This window comes from Phalacrocorax aristotelis, chromosome 7 (genome assembly GCF_949628215.1).
Source record: "Phalacrocorax aristotelis chromosome 7, bGulAri2.1, whole genome shotgun sequence".
In the NCBI taxonomy this organism is placed as follows: Eukaryota; Metazoa; Chordata; class Aves; order Suliformes; family Phalacrocoracidae; genus Phalacrocorax; species Phalacrocorax aristotelis.
In genome coordinates, this window is record NC_134282.1 from 20,597,414 (window position 1) to 20,622,282 (window position 24,869).

The 24,869-nt window shown below is 38.7% G+C and overlaps 1 protein-coding gene across 5 annotated transcripts in view; it reads left to right on the forward strand.

Annotated features, from left to right (window-relative positions):
- DOCK10 (dedicator of cytokinesis 10) overlaps positions 1-24,869 on the forward strand; it is a 166,075-nt gene that overhangs the window by 114,110 nt on the left and 27,096 nt on the right. For 4 of the 5 annotated variants that reach the window (XM_075099205.1, XM_075099206.1, XM_075099209.1 and 1 more), the window contains exons 20-39: positions 1,240-1,363; positions 1,513-1,634; positions 2,323-2,409; positions 2,959-3,051; positions 5,243-5,361; positions 8,197-8,266; positions 10,363-10,476; positions 12,144-12,215; positions 12,847-12,993; positions 14,941-15,024; positions 17,765-17,861; positions 19,014-19,058; positions 19,593-19,768; positions 19,899-20,015; positions 21,014-21,122; positions 21,865-21,986; positions 22,072-22,186; positions 22,354-22,420; positions 23,181-23,228; positions 23,865-23,966. In XM_075099205.1, coding sequence (XP_074955306.1) covers positions 1,240-1,363; positions 1,513-1,634; positions 2,323-2,409; positions 2,959-3,051; positions 5,243-5,361; positions 8,197-8,266; positions 10,363-10,476; positions 12,144-12,215; positions 12,847-12,993; positions 14,941-15,024; positions 17,765-17,861; positions 19,014-19,058; positions 19,593-19,768; positions 19,899-20,015; positions 21,014-21,122; positions 21,865-21,986; positions 22,072-22,186; positions 22,354-22,420; positions 23,181-23,228; positions 23,865-23,966 — 2,030 coding nt within the window. The remainder of the gene's footprint in view (positions 1-1,239; positions 1,364-1,512; positions 1,635-2,322; positions 2,410-2,958; positions 3,052-5,242; positions 5,362-8,196; positions 8,267-10,362; positions 10,477-12,143; positions 12,216-12,846; positions 12,994-14,940; positions 15,025-17,764; positions 17,862-19,013; positions 19,059-19,592; positions 19,769-19,898; positions 20,016-21,013; positions 21,123-21,864; positions 21,987-22,071; positions 22,187-22,353; positions 22,421-23,180; positions 23,229-23,864; positions 23,967-24,869) is intronic. The other variant, XM_075099208.1, reaches the window with a different exon arrangement.

Consider the following 24,869-nt stretch of genomic DNA (forward strand, 5'->3'; position numbering starts at 1 on the left):
TTTTCCACTAGTGCTTTGTGTGTAGCGATAAGACTGGCAAACAGTGTTAGTATATAGCCAGCATTTTCCAAATTGTTGGCTTGATATTGGAAAAACTTCCTTTTTCAGTTAAAATTTACGTTGATAAAATGACAGGGGCAAGACCAGCAAATAATATACAACTACATGTGAAGTATCATTTTTAAGATTCATGTTTAGGAACTGAGGTGGAACTTAAAGCATTACATCTTCAGAGATCTTGAACCCCTTACTACTCCTTTGCAAGCAGTGTTTTGGGTTTTAACACATCTGAAAACATCCTTCACGTATGCTAGTGAGCCATCTGGTTTGAGCAGATTACTTTCAACTTGAACAAAGACCTTAATTCAGATCTTAATAGCTGATTTGGCTGCAAGAGGTGTGCACCTGTCCTGAATGTTCCTAGTACAGCAAGTCGAGTCTTTTAAAGAATGTTGTATGCTATCAAGAAAGTTGTCTTAATCTCCCTGTCTGAATGCCCATTTCGTATCTATGTTTACGGTATTAGATTCTTACCCATAAGCTTTTTTAACACTGGAAGCATTTATCAACAATTTCTGAACCTTACTTTAAGCATAGGATTAGCTTGGATAAACTTTATTATAGCTCACAAGGGCAAGGGGTCTTTTTTTATTAGTTCCTATGGTAACATGTTTTGATTTCTTTGTATTTTTATTCCAATAGGTTGTTACTACCTCAGACCCAATCTGTAGGAATTCATGGATGACATGATATGGGTTTTAAGACTGAGCAGAAATCGTTAATAGAAGTTTGGTTTTGTGTCAGCCTTCATTACTTGGTCTTTGCCATGAAATGATGATGAAGCAGTAGCAGAGATGTCTATTTTTCACTTTGGTCATCCTGAAAATATGGGAATGGTGATGGCTTTTTATGGCTGCTAGAGTGCAGGTGATCACTTCTAAGCAGGGTCCATCACTCTTTAGTTCTGTCCTCTTTCATCTTGCGCGCTTTCATCATAAATGCAAATATTCATCCACAAGACAGAGAGGAGACTATCTGTTTTAAGTAAAAATGATGGAAGATCATCCTAAACAATTTCCTTTAGAGAGCATCTATTACACATCAGACAAACGCTAGCCAGTAAAGGCAGGCTGTACTTAGGCCTCTGTGTAGAGAGAGATGTCACTCATTTAGACCATCTCTGATGCCTGGTTTAATCAATTTTTAAACTAAAGTGAGGTGTAACATTTTACATTTCAGGTGAAAATTGAACTTCCCACTCAACTCCATAAGAAACACCACATTCTGTTTTCATTTTATCATGTCACCTGTGACATAAATGCAAAAGCTAATGCCAAAAAGAAAGAGGCTCTGGAAACACCAGGTACCTGTAGTAGAATTACTTTCAATTATAAATATAAATGATGTACATTCAAATAAGGATTGCAGAATTTCTGGCTGGATATTATTGTCTTCCTTTGAAATTGAGAAGCTTGTTTTTCCAAAGTCATATTGATTTCTTCTTGTGCATAGTGGGATACGCATGGCTTCCTTTGTTGAAAGATGCCCAGTTAGCTTCCCAAGAACACAACGTGCCAGTGGCAAGCAGTTTGCCTCCCAACTACTTGAGTCTTCAGGAACCATCTGGTGGAAAGGTATTAATTCATATTTTCATATTATTCAAACGGCAGAGAACATTTATTTGCAGATGTTTTACATGAGATCTGATTAGCATTTGCACTTACCTGGAAGTGTAAACGATAAATAGGGTATCTGGTTTAGAATATTCATATGCATATTGTTGTGTATATTAACTAATATGTATACCACTGGACTGAAAGTCATATGTTGCTGATTCACACGTGTAGATGGTAAAAAATATATTTTACAACTGTGTATTCTGCAGTATTATACCCAACTTCTCCAAAATGTGAATGAAAGTAGTCAAAAAGAACTCTTTTCACAAACTCAGGCCATATGACAGTAATTTTCCAGCTGATGTGATCCATGGTCATGATTCATTCTCCAGTTTTGTAGTGTGGTATCATATTTTTCCAGTGATCCTGTCCAGTTTGTATTTTTTGTGCCTTCTCGTGTTTGTTTTACTATTGTCATGTGGATAGGGTAGGCCGGTGAGCTGGTCCATTGAATGATAATGTTCATGGGCCTGTGCTGGCAAGTGGGTTTGTATTGCAGTAATTCTGCAGTTGTGAAAGCACGGTAGCCAGCACAGTTCATGCACGCACATGTGCAAAGCTACGCAGTGAAATTTTGATGCAAACTTGAATAAGTAGGAAATAAATGGGAAAATATTTTTGGTTTGTTCTGTTTTTGTTTTAATAGCAGACCAGCTGTGATGTAAAATGGGTAGACAGTGGGAAACCACTTTTCAAAGTCTCTACTTTTGTTGTATCGACAGTAAATACTCAGGTAAGCAGAGTTTTCTCTTAGCTCTGTTACCTGCTTACAAACAAAAAGTGTCAAGGAATGTCTGAAAGATAGTTTAAAATCTTTTATGAATTTGTTTCTCTAACATTTAAAAGTTATTTGAATGTAGAAGGGCAAGATGACAATGATGGAATAAACGCTGTAAGGAAAAATAGAAATTGTTTGAGATTATACCAATGGAAACATCATGGAATATCTGTTTAAACATCAAGAAAATAAATGGTGAGCACCAGGAAGTAAAAAAAAAAAAAATCTGGCCATTGAATTCCCTTAGATTGTGAGAAAAAAATTAATTGCTCACAACACTAAAAAAAAAGTGGTCAAAGCACCTAGAAGCGAGTTGTGTATAACAAGCTGTGCTGGCCAGTGGATTGGGCTAAATAAGTTGATCTGTCTTTCTGTGTCTTATGTCTAAGGCGGCAGGGACCATGCGTGTTCTTCGGTAGCACAGGGCATTGCTGTAACCAGTTTATGGAGCTGGACTCTCATCCTTTCTATAACATACATTAATGTGAATGTTTATCATTTTAGGATCCATACCTGAATAACTTTTTCAGTCAGTGCCAAGAAAGGGAGAAGGACCTATCCCAGCTTCCTACCTCAAACTTTATTAATTCTTGTAAGGTAAAGTAACCTGCAGCATGAACTGTGCTATAAAATTGTATTTAGGGCTTTCTTTCAACTGATCCATCACTGCACAATTGTAAACACAGCATAGGCTTACCAGGAGGCAATGGGTCCATGACAACTCCAGTTAGACTTACTTGTTGTGACAGGTGCATTACTGGTCACGGAGCTGTCTCCCATCCCTTTTCATTTAGAGCATGGCTGCATCTGCCCCATCTACTTTAATCCAGCTTATGCTAAGCCTCAGATCCTGTAAAGTTGCTCTGTTGCTCTAGGAATGTCCGGGAAAAGGAGCTGTAACCTGTAGAGTTGCAGTATTTCTGCTAGCCCTCTCTTGCCTTAGATACATTGTATGCATACCTCCTACCTGGTTCTTCATACTTCTGCTCTAAAAACCTGGATGCTATCCGAAGGGCTGTTTATGGTATTTTGCATGTATAAATCAAAGGTGCTTGTTGTCTGTCAAGTTCTGAAATCAGAAAGAATGTACCCTTTCTGCAGAGATGAAACAAATAAGCAAGAACTGTGTTAAATGTGACTGTATTCAGTAGAGATCAAAAGCTGTGGGAAAGGAGGAGTATAACAAGCAAATTAGAGGAGCAGCAGGTAAATTTAGGGCCATGATTCTTTACCTGTTTGTGAATGGTGAAATTCAGAGCTCTTGTTTTGCAATCTGCTTAGTGAATTTTAACAGGAATTAAGCAAGAAGACTGAAGGGTAGCTGTGACACTGTTCCACAGTACTAGCTCTAAAATATCATACATGTAACTTGAATTTATTATTTTTCCTTTTAGCAGTCTGTAAAATCTAATAGGTATTTTGGGGTTTAGATGTTAACATCATGTAGGTACTTTCCCTCTTTCCTTCATTGTTAATGTTTTCCTGTTTGAGTGTACCTTAATCAGATGTTATAAAGCTGCTTGGGAAGAGATTTGGTTTCAATAAACAAACAATAAGTTCCAGCAAATCATGACAGTTTTCTGGGCAAGTCCCAAAGGTACTAGAACAATAGTACAACAAACGGCAAAGGGTTTGTTTTGTTTTTAAATAGTCTGGATTTAAAGAAATGATTAAGGGATATTTTCAAAAATCAAAGCATCAGTGATATTTAGAAGTTATACCTCTACAGAATGAAGTCCTTAACTATTAATTTTTGGGAAGCCATTGAGCATATTGGACAAAGTTTAGGAATCCATGAAAGCTTCACAACTTTCTAGACAGTAAGTCAGTTACCTAAACTGGCAGAATTGCACTGTTCTTTATTTGCTGTTTGTATCATAGAATCATTAAGGTTGGAGAAGAGCTCTAGGATCATCAAGTCCAACCGTCGACCCAACACTACCATGCCTCCTAAACTACGTCCAAAAGTGCCAAGTCTACATGTTTTTTGAACACCTCCAGGGATGGTGACTTCACCACCTCTCTGGGCAGCCTGTTCCAATGCCTTTGTAGTTTACCTTTTAAAAATATTTTAGTAATTTTATAGAGAATAGAGACAATGTTGTATGTGGCAAGGAATCAACTATGCAATATAACCAGGGAATAAGTAATTTTCTCGGGATTATTTTGGTTTTATTTATAAATCACTTAACAATTTTGAAGACATTCTGGAATGATTTGGAAATGACTGAATTGAAAAACTAGGAGGAATTCAAAGGAGGTTGTTTCAGTTAAAAGCCCAATATCTTCCTTGATCAGAGAAGATAATATAACGTCAGTCTAGTCAAGTTAGGGTGTTAATACTACATTTTACCAATGCGCTTTTAACATAAATATTTTAGCCACAACAAGTTCAGTTTATCAGATCTCTGCATAAAAAGAATGAGTTTTCCTAAAAATATTAGGAAATGCGTATCTTGAAAATAGTAATTAAGTTCTTTTATTGCTTTTATGTACGTATCCTTAGTGAAATATGAAAAAGCTTTCTGTCTTCCCCGTCTCCGCTCTAAAGTCAGGGTGGAGCAAAATATTGGAGTTCTGAAACTTGAACAATACCTACAGTAACGTTGATAGTTGTATTTAAAACAACCTCCGTGGGGAGCTGGTCCTCTACTAAGTTGTCCTGTTTTCCTACTGCTATTACACCAGTGGCTGCACTGCATTTTACCTGCTGAAGCAGAAGAGCAAGTAATCAGCTTTCGTTGCTTGTATTGGAAATCTCTCATTTTCTTTCTTACATCTGTTACAGAGTTTGCTGAAGATCGAGAAGATCAATGTAATTATGAATTTCCTTCCTGTAGTCCTGAATCAACTTTTCTGGGTTTTGGTGCAACACAGTGATGATGAAGTTACAACAGCTGTGACCAGGTATTTGAGTATTTTCTGTATGAGGAAAAGAATTCACCTATAATGCAAATGTGTATGTTGGTCCAATTATAGCTGCTCTTACAAAGGCCAACTATGACATTTAGAGCTTAGTAGGTGAGAATGCCTGCTTGCCCCTTAACACGGGGCTCTGCAAATCATGCGTGGAAGAGCATGGTATCATGTGGCTGACTCTGATACAACCAGGAAATCACTGACCATGGTGGATGTTTCTCTGTACTCTGAGGCAATCATAGATAAAGGTCTCATTCTTAAGGAGCTAAGTACTTCCTAACAAAGCTGAAGATCAATTTTGATTTATGTTTGGGTCTGAGGATGTGGAGATCAGCATGGGAGGAGGTTAGCATCTTGCAGTATCCAATGCAGAGTCAAACCACCAGGTCACACTGTTCTGGGGCATTTTTTAATTAGAGTGTATCAGCAATAACTGAAGAGCAATGGAAGCATTTTCCAGTGAGCAGGCAAACAGCTGGAATGATTTGCTGAGTCTGTTACCCTTCACATAATGAAATTGTCTTTATTGATGCTGTTAATCAGGGCAGCAGGAAAAAAAAATGCTGGAGAGATTATTATTGGTCTCTGCAGGAGGGCAGAAAGTTGCATTGCATTTTCTTTTGGCCATAATGGTGTTTTTGTTGTACTTCTGCCAGTAGCTAAATGTGGGGACTACAGTACAACTAGTACGAAGAAATGGCAACTGTCCTCAGCAACCCTGTTAGACTAATCTGCTGTCAGTATATTTTCTTTCTTTCCACAGATTGTTCTTCAGAATTAGTTCCTGAAGAAAGATTAATCAGGAAAACTTAAAGGAGCAAGGAAGCAGGATTCCTCATCTTAGACTTGGAAAGCTAGAGTTTCAATATTATTTATCAAAGTCCAGCTTTACCACACCTAGGCACTAGGCTTAGAAGAACCTTCCCTTGTAAATATGTGTGATTTCATCACTGCATACTGTTTTCAAAGGGAGAGAGGCAGTTGGACCTTTGTTCAGGACCCCTTTGTGGCCAACAAATCAACTGATGTTAAGGCTAGATAGATTGAAGAATTGTGTCCCAGGCCAGAATTTCAGTATCAGTTAACTGACCGGAAAAGAAATGCTATAGAAGAAGCAGCTGTTAAAAAAATAGTTTTAATGATCAGATGGAAAAGTCGCATGATGTTAGTTTTTCGTGCTTCAGCTTTTGACTATGTACCCACCTGTCCAAAAAAAGAAAATAAGGATTCTCCGTGTTTTTCTTGTATGTGCGGTAGCTTTTGTGCTGGTAGAGTTGGTGTCAATGGGAATATGCCTGTCTGCTGTGTGCGCCATTCATTGATGTGTCCTATATATACACACATTGTATTTTGTTCTGAATAGCTTGAAGCAGCTTGTGTTGAACAAATTAAAAGCAACAACAACAGAATGAGAGCATAGATTGGCTTATGTGTTGGGGAGAAAACATTATTCCTTTTATACCCTCTAATGGTTATTTACTTGTCTGGAGGCCCGTGTATGTCGTCATTTCTGTCTCATCTTTGCCAGAACTTGTTTCAGTTTCAGATCAGAATGGGCACAACTAGTCTTTTCATAGCTTTTGTGTTTTGCTACAAGTTTTACTTCTACTAACAGCAAGAAATGAGATATATGATAAATACTGATTTTAAAAAATTACGAAGTTTTGGAATCCAGTAATAAGAATTGGCAGAAAACACTCGAATCACCAAGCTAGTCAAAATGACTGCTTGTATGTGGACCACAGTCAGGGATATTAATAATCCATTTTAGTCGTACCGTTGTTACGCTTACTCCTGAATTTGAGATACGGTTCACTAATTTTTGAAATTTAAGAATCATTAACTGTTTCCTCCCCATCCTTTTAACATAAAAATAAGATTATAAAATTGCAGAGTCTTTTCTCTATTAAGTATCCTGAAAAAATGAGATCCCAATAATCAAGAGGAAATCTCATGGTAAGTTGAAGACGACTTCTTGTTCAGACTTGTGTTTTCTGAAACAGGATGATCTCAGTACAAAGAAGGCCCAGGTACATATTGAAGAGAACTTTGCTGAAACACTTGGTCTCAAGTAGTGCTATCTCTGCTGTTAGTAGAAGCTCTGCTTGTGAGAGGGTGCCAGCATGACCCAGGCAATTTTCTTCCGTGTTGCTGATCACCAAGCTGACCTGCAAAAGCTCAGAGCATCTGTGGTTGCACCAAGTGTCCAGCCTCTCCCTGCGGTGCAGCGATAAGAGGGTGCTGTGCTCGGCCTTTTGTTCCTGAGTGCTAGGGCACTCCGACTGGGGCTGAGTCTGAGGTTATGGGCAAACAGTGCAGGAGAGGGGCATGCTCAGGCTTGAGCCTAGGCTTGTGTTTGTCTTTGATTAACAGTGCTGTCCAAAGCAAAGTATCAGAGCTTTACAGAATTGCCAAGGTCTGAGAGAACCTGACAAGTAACATAACCAGAGGAAGAGGGTCTTGCCTCTCTGGTTCATTAACATACTCTAATTTTTCTTATTCCTAATCATCCAAGGTTTGTATAAGCTTTAGTTAATAGTTTTCTTTTGTTGTAATATGGGTACAGTTATAATCATTAAATCAGGGTGCATTTTGTTAAATGAATGCATATATAACGGCATAATCCACGCAAGTAGAGGGCCCAAGGAGTGACTGTTTTTTCCCAGTGGGACAATTTCTGCACACAGTATTCATGATTTGGATCACAATCTTTGTGGAGTGTGTTAAATGAGGTTGCAATAACAGAACAATGTGATGCATCAGATAGACTTTTTCTGCCTTACGACATAAAATAGCTCAATTTTTTCTTTTTTTACCTTGCAGGGTTCTTACTAACATTGTTGCTAAGTGCCATGAAGAACAACTAGACAACTGCATCGATTCTTATGTGATGGTATGATTGTTGTTATACTGTTAACCATTTGGTGGGGGGGGTTGGGTTTGTTTTTTGTGGGTGTTTTTCCTATTTACTCTTAGTTGTACTTGTTCATACCTTTCTCTGCATTTGCATTATAGCTTCCTGCCACTAGTAGGCTGGATGACTCTGGTTAGGAAACTAACATAAGATTTGGAAGATGTCAAGTCAATTCTCCTCTGCCATAAGTTTCTTGTGTCAGCTTGAACAAATCACACTGCCTCTCTTCAAGGGCATCCTGCAGAGGGACACTCAATGGAGTGTCCTTCTCCACCAAACTCTGCTGCATCCTGGCTCACAACCTTACTCTGTTGAGGAGATCAAAAGGCTGCTCATGTTTCCTCTGCACAGTGCAGCTTTCTTACCATGGGACACCAAGCTGAGGAAGCAGCAGTGCACTCTTAAAGGGTACTGGGGTGTGGGAGGTGATCCATAGTCAGCTGACGAGTAGAGCTTACATTTTATAAGCAAGACTTAGTGCAGATGCAGTTCCACTGAGCTTCTAGGGGTGTAGCCTTAGTGTCAGTCCTTATGAAATGGTATTAAACTGAGAATTTCCCACCTTGCAGGGCATTTGTGGATTATAAGTAATATATGTGACATACATTATAGTGGGGTTGGGTTTTTTTAAATTTACTTTAGGAATAAAGTGAAAGCAAATACATTCCTTATGAACTCTGAAACTTTAGCATGTTCATGGGTAGAATAATGAAAGTACGGTAGGAGTTAGGTTACTAAATGGGAAAACTGTTTTAATTTCAGTGTTGCCAACTGTTGGTTGATATTTCCATGGTATGGATTTACTTTTGTACTTGATGAAAGTACCTGTTTACAGGTGATGCATCTCAGGATCTTAGTAGTAAAATTTTAATGTCAAGTACCCTGATTTAAGCACAAAGGAATTCTGCTAAGGTTCAGCAGAACTCTTCAGCCTCCAAAGTAAATGACCTATATAACATTTAAATGTAGTTAATTAAATGGATATTAACACCTCTTCTACTCAATAACTTCTCAAAATTGCAATAGACACCTATTGCAGCTAAGTATCTCTGAAATGACAGGTGATTATTAGGCCACACTAAAAGTCCATTTAGCCTGTTTTCCCATTTCCAGCAGCAGTCAAAGGCCAATAACTGTTAATCTCTTTTATCCATCTGTAAGGAAATTAATACCTACTTTAGAAATGCTGTTTTGGGAATAAGTAAGTTGAGAATTGTGAGTCAATCAGATGCAATAATAATGTGAAATTACACTGACTTAAATAACTGGACGCAGAAGTGTCAAATTGCACAGGGAGAAGCTTATGACACCTGCTCTGAAAACAAGGTGGAATATTAATAAGATATTTTCAAGTTATATTCCTTTCTTTTACTACCTGGTTGAATTGAAAAGGTATTTCATCCCAGCCAATGTGCTGGCAGTCCTCTTCCTTTAGAGAAGGAGTAATGGATCCCAGTACAAAATTACTAGCTTAAAACATTGAATAAAACTTATGTGAGATTTGTGGGTTCTGAGCAACGTGGTAGATAAACTCCTCTCTTGAGGACTTGATTTCTAAAAAAGGTATAGTTCACCCCTCTGTCAGCTCCAGTGGGTGCTCTGCGCCTTTCAGGATGAAGAGTTGTTACCAGCTCTGACTAGCTGTTCCAACTGGAAGAAGGCAGCAAGTGAAAGGTGGCCCTGACTAGGTGGGTGAAAAACCCTCCATACTTCCTCTGCTTGCTTATTCTTTTTTTCCCCTGGTGAAATTGCTTGAAAGGCAGTTTAGAGTTGTCAGGATCCAATGCCCTATTGAAAAAATAAATCATAGCTCTGATTTGAAGCAGAAATTCCTCTTCGTTCACATTAAGCTGAAATCAATGGGAAGTTGTGTTAAAACTGAGATTTTGTAGGCGAGCAGTGTTGTGCCATTACCGATAGGGGAATTAAACTTTATGTGAATGTGTTGTTCAGTCCAGATATTTTGGCAGCAAAGATTGTCAGCTGTTAGTGGTGTATAAATAATTTATCTTCTACTGAGGTTTTTTATTTGTTTTATTGTACATTTTGACAATTTTAATTTTTCCTTTCTACAGTATGTGTTCAAGACCAAATCATTTGAAGAAAGGACTGTTCATGAGGAGCTGGCCAAGAATATGACTGGTCTTCTGAAGTTAAATGACCAAGTAACAGTAAAACAGGTTTTAAAGGTGAATAGCTTGAATTAGCACATTTGTAGTTTTACTACTGTTTTTCTGCCTGAAACTCACTTGTCACATCTTTCTCCTGTCCTCTTTCCCTGTATGAGCTTTGCACAAATCACATCCTGCAGTGATTCCACAGAACAGACTTACCAGACTTGCTACAGTTTCTCAGCATAACGCATTTCTCAGAATGCCAGGGTTTGCATGATAAAATTCCTCCTTTCTGTTACAGCTCAGTCTGAGTCAGAAACCTAATTCTTACACACTATGATGTAAGCAATTACTTTTAGGGTACTTTGTTTTAATTTTTGTTTTGAAAGATGCAGGGACAATATTCATCTGTAATTGGGATGTTTATATCTGATTTCAGCTTCTGCTTTGACAGTGACCAAAATGAGAATGACTGAGGTTTCCTGCAGTTTCTCATATCAAACCAGGTCTAAGAAGTTAATCCGTGTGTAATCCCCATCACTGAGCCTGTTGGTTATGGTATAAGAGCTAGCCAGTGCAGGTTAGGAATTCCCAGTGGCAAAAATATATTCAGCTGTTTCAAGTGAACCAAGTCCTGTTTCCTTTGCTGAGCCACTGGAATAGCAAAAATAGGCTGAAAAAGGCAGGAAAAAAGCAGAAAAGCTGGCCTGCAGGAAATCTGGGCCAGGCAAAAGTACTCATGGTTGGGTTTGTTGGGTTGGGGTTTGGTTTTTTCTTTTGCAATTTGTAAGCTTTTTTGAGTATATTTGTTTCATGTATCTCCTAAGATATGTGAGGATACAGATTAATATCTGTACTTATTCACTATTACAAATGGTATTTGAAGAAACACTCTGTTTATCTTTTAAACAAGTACCATCTTATTCTGGGCCAAATTACCAATCTGCTGGAACTACAAAGCAGTTTATTCTCAGCTTGTTTTCTCATGTTCTGTGCATCATGCATTTCTGCCAGTTACCTGCAAACAAACAATGAAGCTAGTGCTCATCAGAAACAGAAGGACTGTAGGAGTGGTGTTTGCGGGCTTCTTATTGCACTGAGCCACCATGACAAAGTGTCTGAGATGGCTTCAGCTCTCTTAAGGACACGGTCCAATGTTACTCAAATACATGGCACTTAAGCTTTTTAATTTATTTGTCACCTAGAGTTTGTCATTCTGTATTACTGAGAAATGCAATCCATCTATAAAGAATGGTAAGTCATCGTAGAGTATTTCAGATAATCACAGAATGGTAGGGGTTGGAAGGGACCTCTGGGGATCATCTTGTCCAACCCCCCTGCTTGAGCAGGCACACCCAGAGCAGGGGGCACAGGAATGTGTCCAGGCGGGTTTTGAATGTCTCCAGGGAAGGTGACTCCACACCCTCCCTGGGCAGCCTGTGCCACTGCTCTGGCACCCTCACAGGAAAGGAGTTTTTTCTCATGTTTAGGTGGAACTTCCTGTGCCCGTTGCCCCTTGTCCTGTCATTGGGCACTAACGAAAAGAGCCTAGTCCCATCCTCCTGACACCCACCCTTCAGATATTTATAGGTATTTATGAAATCACCCCTCAGTCTTCTCTTGTCCAGGCTGAACAAACCCAAGTCTCTCAGCCTTTCCTCATAAAGAGAGATGCTCCAGTCCCCTGAGCAAATTAGTAAAAATAATTCTTCCTAATCTCTTTTTTTGCTTCTTTTGAACAGCATTCCTGGTTCTTCTTTGCAGTTATCTTAAAATCAATGGCACAGCACTTGGTTGATACAAACAAAACAAAAGTAAGTATATATGTGATCTCAGCTGGGTAGGCAATCAGTCCCGTAGGGAAAATACAAAATGCGGAATCCTGGGAAATACACGTAATTGGACTTTTCTTCTTGACTAGTCAAAAAAAGAAATGCTATTATACTTTGTAAAATGTTGGGGTTTACCCAGAATAACATTGTATTACCTGTTAGACTCAAACCTATCCTTGCTTGTATGAACTGGTGGGCCAGAACCACAGTTGCATCAGCTCTGTAATGGGTGGGTTGGAATGGAATGAGAATTCTCTAATTTCTGCAGGTTAGCCAACAGGTGATTATGCCAGATCAATGAGCTAGAAACTCTACGTTGCTTGAGCAAACCTTACATAGCTGGAGATCAGTGCTTTGATCACTTTTCTGCTTGATTATCAAAGATGCTCTTGGTATACTTGTGCTGGAACCTGAGGTTAAGATTTCACACTTTCCTACAGACCAGATTCTTCCTTTGGGGGTTTACACTCAGAATAGATCCATGGAACTCTAGGAATACTTTTCTTCTGTGTTGAATGACCTGTTTTATTTTGTTTATTCTTGGCCTGAATGTATTTTGAGCTTTAATGTGCAACATCATACACTCTCAAGTGATGTTCTATTCCCTGCTTAGGTTTCTCGTACTCAGAGGTTTCCGGAATCATTTCAAACTGAGCTGGATAACCTTGTGATGGTCTTAGCAGACCATGTTGTTTGGAAGTACAAAGATGCTCTTGAAGAAACCAGAAATGCAAACTATAGCACTGCCAAATTTCTAAAGGTGAGATGTTCTGTCGTTACGCTATATGCACTTATTTCCCCATACTTAATGCAAACTTGAGACTATTCTAGTCTCGTCAAAGGAAATAAAAACAATTCTGAGTGAATGATGGCTCAATATCTAAGTTTAGTGTTGACCTATAATTCAGTTTTTCTGTGCCCTTGGGCCTTTGAGAATGCAAAAGCTTTATCTAAGTCTGCTTTAAAGTATTTCTGAATCATTTATATCTATTCTCTAAAAGAGGTAAAGTTTTCAAATCTTGCAGATTCTTACATTACATTCAAATGGGTAAAAAGTTTGGTAAGGAATGAAACTATAATTACAATTGAGCTGGTATTTTTTCTTTAAATACTATAGCTCTGAATGACTATGGGTAGATTAATGTTTCCTAATCATAACCAAAGGGGACGAGTTTTACAAATCAGAATACGCAAATCGCGAATATTATGTGAAATACTATAACCTACCTTTTTAACTCTGCAATAACCTTTCATTTACTAACTATAAGAAAATACATGCATGATTTGGAAAAGTCACTAAAAGGGGTTGCATTTTATGGTTTTGTCTTAACATTTCTCAATCGTTTTTATTTTCCCAGCATTGAATTAGCCATGGAGCATGGGAAAATTGCCATTCAATAAGTTTTGTGGCCAGATACTTAAGCTAGATTTAAAGTGGACACACGTACCCCTTTCCATTAATGGAATGATGTACGTTAATAATGTGCAGAACATTGTATATAGTATATGCTGAAACCCAGGCTCAAATCTTTTATGACAAACTGAAGCACAGCATTAGAGGAGAGCAGTATTCCAGCAATAAAATATTCCTGTGAGGTTATAAAGAAAATAACCACAAACTGAAGGTGGATTTTTCTCCTTTCATACATAGGTGAAATAAATTATAAACTTGCTGTCCAGTGTGTTGGCCTCTGTTGCTGATACCATATGGAAGCCCTAGTTGCTCTTGGAATACTGATGTTAAGCTGTATCTATCCATAGTGTTAGTTACATCATTTGGAAGATGATGCTGGTTTGAGGCAGGAGCATAGATGTAGGAGCTTAGTCAGTAGTTGTGTGGTGTTGCGTCTGTGGAGGTGTTGATTTGCATGCTATTTTTGTGTTACTCAGCTAAACTGGGAAGACAGTAATGTTGCGTCACATGATAAGGCACATGGTTGTGTTTTAATTTATTTTTGAATCTCGTCTGCCAGAGAGAATTACATAGGTTAGGGATGATAAGGCTTTCTCCAGGCTGGGATTGCAGCAGCCTTGTTTGAATGCTGTGTGGTAGAAGGCTTGAGGCTTCTCTAGTTTTGCAGAGTTTAGGAACACCAGAGAAGGGGGGCATTCAAGATTGCATTCCCTATTTGATAGATTGACTCTGCAAGGAAAAAATGTCAGTAACTGTAGCACCAAGACCCTCAAAAACCTTTACACCTTCTGGCTATTTAGCCCCATCAGTCAGCAAGAGCAGTGTTCTCATCATAAAGTAATGTAGTGCATATTTACTCCCAGAGAGATAACGTAGCTCATGAACAGTGAGTATTGTGGCTGGACTGATTCTTCGAGAGTCATTGTTCTGTCACTGAGTGAGATATTCCAGTCAGCTCCTGTCACGTATCACCTCTAGTGATTGAGTGTTGCAGTACATGGATGACTTTCATTAGATAAACTTTTTCTGAGCGCACTGTACACTGTGATAGTTATTTTAGACTGTAGAGACTGTGAAAATGAAAAGTTTGATCAATTTATTATTATTACTGAAAATAAATTTAAAATTGAGTCAGATTCACCAGTTCCCTGGTTTTCCTTGCCCTGCTAGAAGACTAACTTTAGCTGCACAAATGATTCAAGTTTATAGGTGATGCAAGGCAAACATCCAGGTAAGTGAGACAATGTACTGCTTTTTTGGCTATAAAATAATAATTTTTTCTCCCTTTCTTAGCGCTGTTTTACATTTATGGATCGTGGATTTGTGTTCAGGATGATCAACAATTACATAAGTATGTTTGGAACAGGAGATGGCAAGGTATAGTTTTGATTGTTTGTTTGGTTGTTGTTTTTTCTAAAGCGACTTGCTAGCAGAATATTTTTATATTGAAACTATTTTTGATCTATTCCATGGCTTCACCATGCTCAGTACTCAAGTCAGTGCAAATGTTTACTGTAAACACGTGTTAAAACCTCTTGGTTTTGAGCCATCTATCGCCTTTTCTGGGAGTAAATAGATGTGTCCAAACAACTACTCACTGAGTCCTGTGAGAGTAGGCTGTGCAAGGACTGCTCAGACCAAAGCATGCAAAAGGCTGACCAGTCAGAAATTCAAGCTTTGATACTTTGGAGAGTACACTTGTGGTTTGGTCTATAAATAGCAGCAGCAATTGGCAGTAATTTTCTTCGGGGAGATTAAAGTAAGACCATATGAACAAGTTCCCATTGTGTAAATTCAAGTGAGAATGTAACATCTCAGTAACTTTGAATGAATGGTATGCTCTTACCTCCTTGATGATGAAGCCAGTCTTCTCCAAATTAGTTTGTGCTTGCTATGAGGAAAATTCTTTGCAGCTTGAATTTCTTCTATAATGCCTATAATAGTGATACAGTTAGAACAATAAATTTCAAACTGCAAGAGATCCCCAATTTATTCGGCTTGACTCCTTTAGTCTTCATCCATCAGGATGACTCACTGGCTTTTTCTCTTCCATGACCGGGTGTCTGAGCTGTCATACTGGAGCGTATAAGACGATAGATAACAGAATGTGTTCAAGGTATACACTTCGAGTGATTCATCTTTCCCAAAAAAGCTTACAAAACTTTTGTCCGCTAGCTTTTTATAATTCTTTAGTGGTGATCTAGGCATTTGTAGGTAATGATTGAGATTACTGCAGGTCTGTTTTGCTAAACCAGCATCATGCTGCATTTGTCTTTCACATAATATCTGAAGCAGAGGGGTCTCTCTGTCTTAATGTCGTAGCCTGCAGTCTATAATTCTGTAAATAATGTTCTGCAATCTGGAAATTGTTTCCACATTTCAAACTTCCCTAAATACATTCAACCACAGAAACAGGCATTTATTAGAAAAGGCAATTAATAGCCAGTGGAAACCCCTGAGATTAGTCGGTGTGCAGAGCAGAACTTAGCACCTCCTTGGCAGTAAGTGTGTATGGAGTGCCAGCCACCCAGCATCCCTCCAGAGCCATCTGCCAGGAAGCATGGAAGTGGAATCACTGCAGAGCTGAGACAGATGTACCACTGGAACAGGCTTTGTGGCATTTGAAAACAGTGGCCACAAAATAAAATCAGATTTCTGGCCTCAGGGAGGGAGAGGCCTTGCATTGTTTTCATTTTCAGACGCCTAAGCAAGAGTCAATTCCTTAAACATGTGTCAGGATTTCTTTCTGTGTGTCTTTTGCTTCTTTAACTGGAATGTTTATCTATCAAAAAGATGATACTGCAATCTGACCTCTCTTCAGAAAATTTAACAATGTATATTGCTGCTCCCTAAATAAATAGTTTGTGGGAATATCAGTCTATAACATTACAGTTTGAATTTATTGTAATTTTGGATGAAACACTACAATTTCTGTTCCACAAAAATATCCCTCTCAGTATTCCATATTTTGACATTTAAACATTGTTTTGACAAATATTTATTCAAAAGTTGAAATACCTCATTAGAATTCAGTTATTGTTGTGTTCCCTCAACATGTCGCAGTTCCTCTTGGGAAACATTTCAGGCACTTCATTTTTTTATTTGCTGTTAGACCCTGAATTGCATGTCCAGCTGTATTTCTGATGAGGTACTGCACTGCAATAAAACATTTCAGGGAAAAATTCCCCACCATCGACTACTCAGTAGACTCTGAAAAGTGCATGTTCCAGGTATCCTATCCTGATGGTGGCAGCAGAAATGCTACAATTTAATTTTAGGGACTGACAGACTTAAACACAGGGCAAATAAAAGACCTTTACAAGTACTTTCTAACACTAGGGCAAATGTTTGACCTAGATCCAGAGTGTGCCGTATTGGTAGTCCTGAATGACTGCTTTCTGCCACTGAGAACAGCGAGCCGAGAAGATGGAAATAAAAATTTGTCACTGGATGTCATGGATTATCTTTATATCTCAGTGGCACATCATTATAGTAGGAATGATAAATTCTTGAGGTAGTTGCAAGGCTCCACAAAAGATTATGGATGGCTTCTTGGGAGGGAGATATTAAGGAAATAATACCAAAATTATATAGTACCCAAATCCCTCAGAGCTGGAACTCATTGGCATCAATAGAGGAAATTTTCACCGCTATCAATAAGTTGTGGATCTGGCCTGTGTGGCTGAAATTTTGTATTTGGTTAACAAAAAGAAAAAAAAAGAGAGAGAAGAAAGGTATAATAATTATGATGTGCCCAAATTTATGTGAACTGGAGAATATATTTCCCTATGATTATATGCTATAGTATATACCATCAAAAGACCCAGTGTAGCTTTAAGTATACCTTAAATATTTAGCTTGTATTTATCATTACATTTTCAATGAAAAACCATAGTTGAGGAATCTAGAAAGCTTGTTTGACTATGACAAGTTCATCTGAAAACAGAGAGAAAAAACCAAATGTTTATTATTCATGCAACTCAGCATTACAAGCCTTAAGGTTTCATGCTTGGGTGTGAGTATGAATTCTGAAGTAGAGATAAATAGTAGTGCAGCTCTGTCTTACCATTTTCCCTGTTTTAATGTGAACTGAGCCATTGCCTGTTGTGATTTGCAGACTTTACATCAGTTCAAATTTGACTTTCTCCAAGAAGTCTGTCATCACGAGCACTTTATCCCTCTATGCCTGCCCATACGGTCTTCAAACATTCCTGGTAAGGCACCACCCCAAAAGAGTTTCTGTACAACGGTGAATTATTGGGAGGTTCAAAGAGCAGATAACAACTCTCTGAAGTCTCGTGTCTGCACATCAGGCACAGAAACCCCAAATGGCTTTTCAGATGTGGTACTTAAGCAGCCTGATAAAATAACATCATTTCAGTATACCTGTAAATAAGTGCAACCCTGACAGCCCAGTTAAGCAGTGGGAGGTGACTCCTTCACTGGAAGTATTGAGGTGGATGAACCGAACTACTTGTGAGGACTAATTACTAAAGCTGCAGTAGCGCTGGGAGGTGGTGAGTTAGGGAAGGGGTTGAACAGGTACGGCAGGAAGGGGAAGAAGCTGAGGCAGTGGTAAGGGCATTGTGAAACTCTACTTTCTACTTGAACAGGCTTTCCTGCTGCTGTTGGGAATGTGACTTGTCCATGTGATAACCCCTCCTTTGTGGGGAAGGTCTGAACTGGTCATGCAGCAGGAGTTTGGAAACGTCCATCTCCGAGATCAGGCCCTTGGTACTTTTGCCTCTAGAGTATCTCTAGGGCTGGCAGGCAGGTCCCATGCAATAGCCCTTGGGTTACTGTGTGTAACCCATGTTTTGCAGAGAAGCATGAACAGGTTTTGTCTATGCTCTACCACAGGAGTGAATCCACCCTGCCCCCACTCCAAAGCCAGCAGCCACCGTGCATTCCATCTCACACATTAAAATCTGTTGTTTTGAACATAACTTTGTGGCCAAAGCCCAGTACTGGGTGCTTTTGCTCTTGGTTTCAAAGGCACTGGGATTTCAGTGCCAGGCACAATTCCCAGATCTGATAGTTTCCTGTGGACTCTGGGGAATTCACTTGGGATGTGCTTTTTAAATTGCTGAGAGAGGAAGGTATCTTCCTATGGAAGGCAGAATCATCTCTCTATGCAGCATCTCTCAAACTATGGGCCCTTGTCTCCTTTTTGCTTCAGTTTTCAGCACCAAAAAGTGAGTTCAGTTCTGACACTCATAGCTTTCTTTAACAATAGAAGCTGTTTCTTGCAAATTTGAGTCAAATTTAAAAGAAAAAAATACAAAGCAAATATATTTTTACACTAATAAGTAAAAAATATGCATGATTTTCTTGCCTATTTTGTTTTATGTTTATGAAAAATGAAGACCCTGTGACGCCTTCGGAATCAACACAGGAATATAGAACATCAGGTATGAACAAAATGACTGCATAAGTCAGTGGTTTTTACTGTGTGTTTAATCATTAAAAACTGTTTAGTGTTACTTAAGTAAGCAAAATAGTGGCTCAAGAGCTTTAAGATTTACTTTGACTGCTGCCAGTGAACTGTGGCAAATTTAGGCAAAAATTATTTACCATTTTCAAAAGTAGAATTAGTCTGGATCTGTGTTTTTGCTCTTCTAGCTAGAGCATGGGAACAACAATTTGGACTCTGCCTTGAAGATGTGAATAGTCTTATTAAGTAAAAAACATTTGAAATTCTCATGTGGGAATGTGTATATCAATTGTTTTCTATTATTAAACGGTGAAAACGGCATGATTTTGTGGAATAATAGTAGTAGATTAATTCATTCTAGCTAGCAAGTGAGGAAGCAGAAAAGGGCAGTCAGATCAGGAAATCAAGGTTTAACAGTGGATTAAATGAATAAAAGTTATTCAAAATTTAGAAAATGAGAGGTATGTAACCTGTGTATTAATTTAAGCGTTCTTGTCCATTCTGTTCCAAGATATTCCAGAGTACACATTGACCAATGAATTTTGCCGTAAACATTTTCTAATTGGAGTCCTATTGCGGGAGGTTGGTTTTGCCTTGCAAGAAGACCAGGATATTAGGCACTTAGCTTTGGCTGTGCTTAAAAACTTAATGGCAAAGCACTCGTTTGATGATCGATATGCAGAGCCGGTAAAGAAACTGTTTATTCTTTTTCATTTGCTTGTTCATACAGTAGCTAAACATATATGAAACTTCCTTAGCCACTAGTATACGTTAATAACTTTCTTCAGGATTATGTTGTATCTTTTATTTTTTTTAGGCAAAACAGGCACAGATAGCAAACCTGTACATGCCACTCTATGGAATGCTTTTGGACAATATGCCAAGGATTTACATGAAGGATATGTTCCTTTTCAATATCAATACATCCAACCAGGTAATTCATGTGACTTTTCAGAACGCTGAAATCATCAAACTGAGGTCTGACCCAGTCAATCTGGTGGGAAGAGGTCCAAGTTTATGCTGCTCACAAATTATCTAACAAAACACGGTTCTGAAAATACTGATTCGTTTGCACCCACAATGTTTAATTTGGAAGGTCTCAATTTGCAGAGCACCTGCAGGGCTCTGGGAGTCTGTACTGGCAGGGAACAGGCTGTGGGTCTGTTCCAGACCCAGGACGTTGGCTGTCCCAGGGATGGAAACTCAAAGTTAGAGGTTTGCAGCCCCAGCCAGTCCGTCCGGTACATCTACACTGGTGCCGCGGGCTGGGGCTCTCCTCAGGCAGGCCCCTTGGCTGGATGTAAAGGAAAGCTCCCATTGCCCACAGATTCTTTGCAGGGTTATGTCATGAACCTACAAGCAGGTTCACTGGTACAACAGAGGGAGCATGAACTGTTACAGGAGGCAGAGGGAAGGTATAAAAGTAGCTGAAGGAGGGAAGGGGTACAGAAACATCATAAAACAGCTTTACCATCACAGAAAATGTCTGTATAAACTGTGCATGTGGAGGAGCATGTTTGTTTATTTCTTAGAAGATCAGACGTGTTATAATCATAGCTCTGCTTTAAAAGCTAGAAATGGATTTCTGCAGGGGTGTTGTATCTTTCAGTCCTTCCAGCAAACAAGCCTGTTTCATCTGATCATTGCTAACAGCAGTTAATGCTCCTTCCCCAATTCTGTGCTAGTGTTTAAGCGAACACAGTAAGACTTGATCTGTCCTTTACAACTTGAATTATGAGAGGGTTTTGTATTGCAGCTAACTATTCAGCGTATTATGGCAAGCCTTGATCTTTTAAGGCTGTCATGTCTAAACAACTGAAAGTAGGTTTTCAAGCTCAGTGTCTAAGAAAAGCTTACAGGGTGTGCCGTCATCATGAAAGTTATGAGTGATATCATTTACTTGGAGTTTGTTCTGTTCTTTTCAAAATACAGGGATCTAGGGATGACTTGAGCACAGCCGGAGGATTTCAGAGCCAGACAATGAAACATGCAAACTCTGTGGACACATCCTTTTCCAAAGATGTTCTGAACTCTATAGCAGGTATAAATGACAGATTGAACATGCACACAGGTAGATTTCTGTGTATCTCAATCCATCGTGTTTTCTGGTTAGTATTGATGGAGGATATCATTAACCCATTTTGTATGGTATTCAGGGAAACATGGTATATAATGTTTCTCTTCCCTTTGGGTGTTTTTGGATTGGAATTTTTTTTTCTATTTCTCTTGTGAAGCTGCTCTTCTAGTGAAGCTGCTCTTCTTCCACAGCTTCACTTACTCTCCTGCTTTGGAACAATGCCAGTATTCAGGCTCTCACAAATCCCTGTGCCTGAGTTCATTCTTGTAGTCTCTGCCTGACTTAAGAATAGTTCCAAGGTTTCTCCTGAAAAATCCTGAAGTCTCTTGGAGGCAAATATTCTTCGTTTCTCCAGGCTTAATGGAAGGGTAGAAATACAACTTTCTTTGTTCACTTCCTCAAACCCCATTTCAAAATTCAGGGAAGTGCTTGAGCATCTTTCCACTGATTTTTGTGGCAGTAGGTCAGGCCTTATGGAATGCAACAGGCCATTTTAATGCCATGAATAATGGCAAACTGAATCATTTTATTTCAACTTGTTGCATGTTTTCAGTACTAATCATACCCATCAATAGCTTTGCTATTGGAAGTTCAAAGCACTGGTTTCAATCCAGCATGTGACGCATTTTAAGTTTTCCATTTTTTATTAGTTTTTGTATCCATAAATGTTTCAGTTTAGCATGTTTGCTATGACTTTCATTTACAGCCTTTTCATCAATAGCTATCTCTGCAGCAAACCATGCTGACTCCAGAGCTTCCTTAGCAAGTCTTGAATCTAACCCAAGTACCAATGAAAAAAACAGTGAGAGAACTGACACGTGTGAAAAGGTACATGTGCAAATGTTGAAAACGGTTACTAGAGGTGGGAAACTATCACTATACTTAAAAAGGCCCTTTGCTGTCAATTCAACAGATCATGAGACCTTTGTCTTTGATTGGATCAACTCTTCGTTTTGACAAGTTGGATCAAGCTGAAACTAGGAGTCTTCTTATGTGTTTCCTTCACATTATGAAAACCATTTCAGAAGGTAAAAAAAAGTGCACTCACTACCTAATTTACATTGTTGTAAAATATTGTGAATGTTGAATCCAAACAAACATTAAATTAGAATAACTACCGGTGTATTTTACAGGCTTTAGGTCAAGTTTAATTCCCTGTAACAGATACTTAGTATGTTTTAATATCTCTCTTTAGATGCACTGATTTCCTACTGGTTGCGAGCACCATTCTCAGAAATAACAGACTTTTTCAGCATTTTAGAGTAAGTTCACTTTGTGATTTGTTGATTTTATGTTAAGTGATGGTGTTCTAAAGTGACTGCTGCAAATAACTTCTCTTTGGGTTTGTCCACCTAGTGGAATAGGCTGAGATGGCTCTTGTATCTTAGATTATTTTGCCATAGTCTTCCGAAGTCAGAATGAGACATTATTAATAAAATCCATATCCTCCAGTATGTTGGTCATTTTCATGAACAGGGGCATAATGCTTTGAGTGTTCCTCCTAAAAGAGATTTTCATAATAGTTTCCCCATTTGGGGTTGAGGTTTTATTCTTCCCTTGAGAAAAGTATTTAGCTCCCCAGAACTTCCAAACCACAAGAAAAGCCATGTAGTGTAGGATTACCTGCTTTTCACATATCCAGGGTGGTTTGTTCAATCCAATATATGTATGTCTGCAGAATCCATGCAGGTAGCTGTTTTCTGAATTTCCTCACCATCTCATAAATGGAATGCAAGTTGCTTAACTTCAACTGGTGAAGAAGCAATGCTTTTGCAGCCAAGTCTTTGCCTTTGACTTTGCCTCCTCACTAAACAGGAATCTTCAATTGCAGAGAAAGAAAACAAGGGTGTGGAAAGTGGTGCCACATCTTGTGCATCTCTGGGCTGGGACCTGCTGCGTTCTATTCTGTTTGCTTACTAGGAGTTGCATATGCCACAGGTCTCTTCAAGGCACTATGATTCAGCATTTTTTTATAATTAGGAAGCCATTAATAGATATAAAATGTGTTGTTTTATCTTTCAGGGTTTGTCTGCAAAATTTCAGATATCTAGGAAAACGCAATATTGTAAGGTAATTCTCTAGTTATAGACTGTGTGTTACAGTATTTAAATATTTAAACATTAAGTTTAAATGAGGTTAACAGTGTATCTGTCCGTTTTCTCCTGAAAGCATCAGTCTGACATACTGAAGCCAATGTGTGCTTCATTTATTATTTTAATCAAACAATGTTGTTGTTATGTTCTGGACATCTGAGTACATACCTAGTGAAAAAGATGAATTGCATGTGATGATATGATAACCATTATTGCATTATTAACCTACAATACTGGGGATTCCTCACCATATTTCTGTGTATGTGCCAGACAAAGGACCTTGAATACTGTATTTAATGGGCATAGATAAATGTTCCACAGCAATAAAAAAAAAAAATCATCTGTCTCTACCCACTCTCTGAAAAAGCATTAGAACATGTTCCAGCTGTGAAACGTGATGTGCACACTTTGTCTCAGTTGATGTTTCACTTTTAATTTCATGTTACCACTGTAAACTTGTCTATATGTTATACTGTGGAAAAACAAAAGGTCACCAAATAAACCAGCTCATGTTCCATGGCAGGTTTTGTCAGGCCTGTATTTATTCTTCAGAGGCATGGCAAAAATCAATGTCATGTTCCACAACAGATTAACAGTTATTTTCTCTTAATAGGAAAATTGCTGCTGCTTTTAAGTTTGTTCAGGCCACCCAGAATAATGGAACCCTTAAAGGTTCGAACTCCTCTGGCCAGGCATCCGGTCTGCTCTCGCAATGGTAATGAGTCGTTCTATTATTAACTCCTGTAAAACCACAATCTTTGTTGTCATCCTCCGGCCCCCATACGCTGTCACAGTGTTTACTGAAAAGAGGTTGACACAACATGTAACACATTTCAGAGCGAGCCCCCAAAGCCATAAACCATAAAAGAATTGAGTCCCTTTAACTTCAACTTGACCTACAAGCTGTTGTTTAAAATGTTATGTTCAGAAGAATCCTTAGTTACTGTGAACACGGTTAAGTATTGCAGAAACAGTAGCTGCTGTTTTTGGCTTAGATCCCTGTCTGAAAGGTAGTCCACACTTTTCCTCAACCTGAAGGAATTCATAGGTCTGCAACCTGTGCTTTCATGGAATCTTACTGATTTAGGGGTAAATATCTATGCATGCACTTAGAGTACTGGGGGATTCGTTTCTCCCCAATAACCTAGGGTTGCAGAGGGGGAAGTACCTAGCAACACAAAGTCAAACTTAAGAGTAGGTTTGCTTGACACCCATCCTTCTATGCTGCTAAGTGTAGCATAGTCCTATACTGTTATATCCATGTTGCCAGTTAGAGAATATTTCTTTCCTAGTCTTTTTCCTGTCTATCTTCCTAGTCTAAACATTGCAAGATTTAATCATTTTCAAGGACTGCACGGTAGTAAGCTGCAGGTGCAACACATCTTTAATAATCTCTTTGATCCTTTTAGGGCAAAGTAGGATCCTTTTCATGTTAATAATGTGAAACTCTAGAGAGAAAGCAAACTTGACTCTGTGCAGCTTGTGGTTGTATCTAAGAGCATGGTGAGAAAGTCCCCCTTCCTCATGAGCTTGGATCGTTGACTTTTCTCACTTACGTATAGCTCACCGTTATAAGCATGTATCTTGGAATGGAACAAAGGGGGGAAAAAAGATGATT